General features: G+C 33.0%; 1 protein-coding gene and 1 long non-coding RNA gene across 5 annotated transcripts in view; one reads left to right on the top strand and one right to left on the bottom strand.

The window, feature by feature from the left end:
* Positions 1 to 5,272, bottom strand: part of LOC106460433 (spectrin alpha chain-like) — a 93,720-nt gene that overhangs the window by 24,248 nt on the left and 64,200 nt on the right. For 3 of the 4 annotated variants that reach the window (XM_022387137.1, XM_022387139.1, XM_013920129.2), the window contains exons 44-46: positions 3,291 to 3,308; positions 971 to 1,025; positions 308 to 504 (exon numbers count right to left, since the gene is read on the bottom strand). In XM_022387137.1, the coding sequence (XP_022242845.1) occupies positions 308 to 504; positions 971 to 1,025; positions 3,291 to 3,308 (270 nt within the window). The remainder of the gene's footprint in view (positions 1 to 307; positions 505 to 970; positions 1,026 to 3,290; positions 3,309 to 5,272) is intronic. The other variant, XM_022387138.1, reaches the window with a different exon arrangement.
* The window catches only part of LOC111085989, an 11,048-nt gene that overhangs the window by 3,606 nt on the left and 2,170 nt on the right, over positions 1 to 5,272 (top strand). Inside the window, exons 2-3 of the long non-coding RNA XR_002610762.1 lie at positions 902 to 906; positions 2,835 to 2,841. This is a non-coding gene — a long non-coding RNA (uncharacterized LOC111085989). The remainder of the gene's footprint in view (positions 1 to 901; positions 907 to 2,834; positions 2,842 to 5,272) is intronic.

The following is a 5,272-nucleotide window of genomic DNA, read 5'->3' as shown; positions in this document are numbered from 1 at the left end:
CTGAGCTAAGCCTACAAGGTTGTTTATTGTAAGCAAACGTTTCTGTCTAAAACTTACCGTGCCTGTATTTGTTGTTCAAGGTTATGCTGCATTCGCATACCCAGCTGGTTTAACTGATCCCATTGTTGAGCTAAGCCTACAAGGTTGTTTATTGTGAGCAAAGGTTTCTGTCTGAAACTTACCGTGCCTGTATTTGTTGTTCAAGGTTATGCTGCATTTGCATACCCAGCTAGTTTAACTGATCCCATTGCTGAGCTAAGCCTACAAAGTTGTTTATTGTAAACAAACGTTTCTGTCTGAAACTTACCGTGCCTGTATTTGTTGTTCAAGGTTATGCTGCATTCGCATACCCAGCTGGTTTAACTGATCCCATTGCTGAGCTAAGCCTACAGTACTGTGTTCGGTGTAACGGTTGTCAAGAATTAGATGTTCCTCTAGCTGAGCCCCTAGATCCTCGATCTTCTTCAGGTCTTCTCGTTTTGTTCGTACTTCAGCTGCTTTACTCTTAAATTCGAGAAAAAACTTTAAACACTAAAAATTTCACAGATAAAAAAGAAAACTTATCCTACACTAACTCAGTTCCACCATAAGGTATTTCAATTACTCAATCCCATAGTAGCCGACTCTTTTATCTTATCAAGTATCAACTACTTCTACAACATTCTAAACTCTACTTCATGTGACTTCACAGAAACATTCTTTATGGTAATTTTACAACAGATAATCAGACGATCCTGCAACTCTATACTCATTAATAATTGTCTTTGACATCTCAACATGGGTTTACAAGTAGCACTGAACATCCCAACTTTATATATTCATAGTTTCCAAAACTCTCACTGAACTTAACAGAACTGTTAAAAAGTGTCAACTCTATATTTATGTGGCAATTCTGGTGTAGAATCTGTGACACTTGATTTTCAGTAGTTTATCACTTTTCATTTTACAAAACTATATCCTTCTTTCTTACCTTAGTTGCTTCCAGCTGGGCTTCCAATGTACCCGAACCTTCCATCATCGATGATCTGCATGCCAATAAAACGTGAACAACTTAGAGATTAACCACAAGTATACAATACCATATAGTTATTAATGAAAATACTGATTTGTAACATTTATGATAAAAATCACACTAGACTGCAGATATTATTTAAAAATTGATCTTAATTAACTCTTGCTTATTTGTGCTAAAATATCTACAGCATACACCAACCTTCTTTGCCTATACCCCCATACAAATGTATTTGCCTTGGCTACACACATATGCATTCTATGAGAATCCCTAATCTTTGTACTGTGTAGATCAGCAAGATAATCTGTTTTTACAGAAGTTTAGAGGTACATCCTGATGCCTCTCTGACAGTCATTAATTTACTTCTGCAGCTGTATGTATATTACTGTCAAGCCATAATAAACTTCAAAAACAAAACAGAGATAACTATACTTTTATTTGTAAAAGAGATTTCCTTACATACTGTCCCCAAAGAATTAAAGCATCAATGTTGGAGAAGCCACAATATTTAGCCCAAATAGGTCTTGAACAGTGGATGCCTGCGACGCACGTATGTATAAGACAAATAAGTTACATAAATTGGAGCAGCAGGATTTAAAATATTGTGCAGGCAATTTCTAATATTGTGCAAGCAATTTCTGAATTCTAATAAAAGATAAAAGAATGTAGAGTCACACACACAAAAAAAGATTCTACTGTGACAGTATGAATAATCTCTTATAATGGCTCGTAAAAACCATGAAGTAAAAGCCACAATATTATAACAAAAAGACAAAAAAATTCCATACTGTGAATAAACGTTGCTACTGTAGTCAAGGGGTTAATTTATTACATATTTTAAATCTGATTTGTAATGGACTAATTAACATTGGGAAAAAACATCTGCAGTCTAGTATTATTCTATCACAAATATTAAGCCTATTTCTTTATTGCTTTTTCAGTTTTTGGTTTAAAATTAAATGCTGATTTCTGATGAAGATTTGAAGTAATTGTTGGCTGTCAATATCAAAACTCAAGAAGAATTTGGTCTGCAAAAGATTAGTAAAAGCAAGTACAAGCATTCATGCCTTACATACAAGGAACACATCCAATAGTCTCTTTTAGGACTAAAATTAATGCACAATACTATAAACCTTTACGCCTTCAACACAATCTGTGATTTAATGTCCATAGTCTCAGAACAGAGATCATATTCTGCATCACAGAAAAGATGTAATAACACAATACCCATAAATATACTGCATGCAAGTCACTTCTAAACACATACATCTCAAATCGGCTTTTCATGCACTATTAAAATCCATACTTTTAAATTGCTTAAATCCATTTACATTCTTATCTTAATCATTCATTATTACAGAAAAGGAATTAAAAATAACTATATACACGTGGAAAAGAAACTGACAGAAGATTCCAAACGAAGCCAATTATTGGTTATTTCCTCTTTGTTGACAATATAGTTTTACATGCTCAAGCTTTAGAAGTATTCCTTAGACTCGGTTGTACATAATTCACTTGCAGACATCCAAGATATTATGTAAGTTTTCCCATTGGCATCTAAAAAGCTGTAAATATAAAGAGTTTAACACCAAAATCCAAGATAAAGAATAAATTAATACAAATCAAGAATGTTTTTCTAGGAGAAGACCTGGCAGGCAAGAGAGGTTATCGTAACGAAGATTTTTTGTAACAAAGTTCTGGTAGGTAAGAAATCCAAGGTTAAGGTAACAGGGATGTTTTTGTAGCAAAGTTATGGCAAGCAAAAAATCCAAGGTTATGGTAATGGGTATATTTTTGTCAGAGAAGTCCTGGGAGGCAAGAGACCCAAGGTTATCATAACAAAGATTTTTTTGTAACTAAGTTCTGGTAGGTAAGAAATCCAAGGTTAAGATAACAGGGATGTTTTTGTCAGAGAAGTCCTGGGAGGCCCAAGGTTGTGGTAAGAAGACAATACTCATGAGCATGCATAACAAAAAGTATCATGCAGGAAACCCCACAATTCATAAAATCCTCATGCTTGTTAGCATGAAAGAGCCAAGTGCTGACCATCAACACATGCAACCTTGTAGCTCTTAACCCTACATAGCATGTCACTATGTTTCTTGAACATTATACTTTCTAAAAATAACTAGTTGGTATTATAAGAAAACAATTCAAATACTTTTGGTTCTCCATGATAGATATAATTTACAATTACATAGGATAATGAGAGAAGCACCAGAATTTGAATTATAAATGAATTCAATTAAGACCACAAAATAAAACAAAATATATTAACCCATCAAGTAACCACATTCTGAGTGCAGTTTTTGTGTTCAGTGCAAAACGGTGATGGTGTTGAAGAAGAATTGGCAGAAGTGCAGCAGCAGGATGATGAAACCGCAGGAACGTCGGTGAAATACACAAGATAAAAAAATAATAAAAAAATCATTGTTTCTTAGGTAAGGACTTTTAATCAAAGGACTACTCACAGAATTACACAATAAAAACTCTCAAAAAAAGTAAATTTTTTATGAGAAGTATTAAATAAAGTTCTTTATACTGAATAGAATAACCATACTGAAATGATTCAGTTTCACAATTTGAAAAAAAATACATCTCAAGATGCGACTGAAAAAAATACAGAATTGGCAAAAACAATGAAATGCAAAGGTAAGAATCAGAGCACAAGAAGTTCATTGACATTAGAAAACATAATTGTACTGTAACAGACTAAAAAAACAGTCATTACATTAGAACCTAAACCAGAGCCCTTTCATATAGGGTATTTGAATTTTTAATTGATTGGATTGTTTTTCAGTTCAGTGTCAAGTAATTAATTCAGCAATAATTTAAGTTCACGAGATATGGTTTGGTTTGTTGTGAATTTCACGCAAAGTTACACGAGGGCTATCTGTGCTAGCCATCCCTAATTAACCAGTGAAAGGCAGCTAGTCATCACCACCCTCCGCCAACTCTTAGGCTACTATTTTCCCAACAAATAGTGGGATTGACCGTCACATTATAACACCCCATGGTTGAAAGGGCAAGCATGTTTGGTGGGACAGGTATTGAAACCCGCGACCCTCAGATTGCGAGTCAAGCGCACTAACTACTTGGCCACTGATTGTTTAAATTTGGAATACTGTGTCTGTTTTTTTTCAGAATTAGGTTTTTTTATTCTCCTGATTCCTTTTATTTAGTGAAATAATTATTAACAATGATATTTATGTTGTATTGTTCATCAGTGTTAGTATCAAGTTCTGACTAGGTACGTATTTATTTACTATTTTTTTTGTAAGTGACAAAATTTATATTTCAACTGTTTGAAAGTTTTATTTTGGATTTCTGTGGCTGTCAAAATTTAATAAATTTGTCCTTTTGTTCGATCCTGGTTGTAGCAGGTGTTTGTTTTAATCCATTACAGTACTGTTAATTTATCAAATTATATAAATATTTTTAAATAGATTTCCTATGTTACAAAAAAACACACAGCTATTCACCACAAACAGAATAATATATTCTTCAATATTTGTTGTTTTTTAAGTGTTTTAAAAATAGTACAATCCTAATACAGTATATTAACTTATTTCTCAGTAGATTAGTAAACATGAGGCACTCTGTTCCAGTGGTTCTCAAACTGTGGGGGGTACAGAAAGTATTCTGGAAATCTGTTAGAATATTTGGTAAAAAAAGCTACTGCAAAAAACATTTACTACAATAAGTAATAATAGCACAAACTAAACTAAAATCAATAAATTCAGTACCCTTTAGGAAGGAATGGGAAATAACAAAATAAAATGTTTGAGAATCACTGCTCTATCCTATACGATTATTTCTCAACACGTAAAAACAAACCTATTGAATTTAGAACAACCAAAGCATCAGATTTCAATGCATTGAATTTTAACAGGATGAATAGCAGTAGGGATCTTAAACCACATATTTAAAACTCTAAAAATTGTTTTTTTTTTGCCATCTGGTAAGATTTATAGGTATCAAATTTTAACTAAATTTTAAATGTTAATAATGAAACACAAACAATTTTTTTTTATAAGAATTTACTTCCATGCTACGTTCCAGCGAATACCAGAAAATCAGGACCATGAGATTGTATCTTTGTTCATTTCAATTTTTTGAGTTACAGAAAAAAATGCCAAGACATCTTGGACAAAATGTTGGTTGGTTGTAATGCCCAAAGATTCTGAAAAGTTGATCTAACCACTCTCGGTTGCAATAAAGATTGCACAACATGAATATGTTGGTCAGTTGTAATGCCCA

Source organism: Limulus polyphemus, unplaced genomic scaffold (assembly GCF_000517525.1).
Source record: "Limulus polyphemus unplaced genomic scaffold, Limulus_polyphemus-2.1.2 Scaffold768, whole genome shotgun sequence".
NCBI classification, from domain to species: Eukaryota; Metazoa; Arthropoda; class Merostomata; order Xiphosura; family Limulidae; genus Limulus; species Limulus polyphemus.
This window is presented reverse-complemented; position numbering and strand designations above follow the sequence as displayed.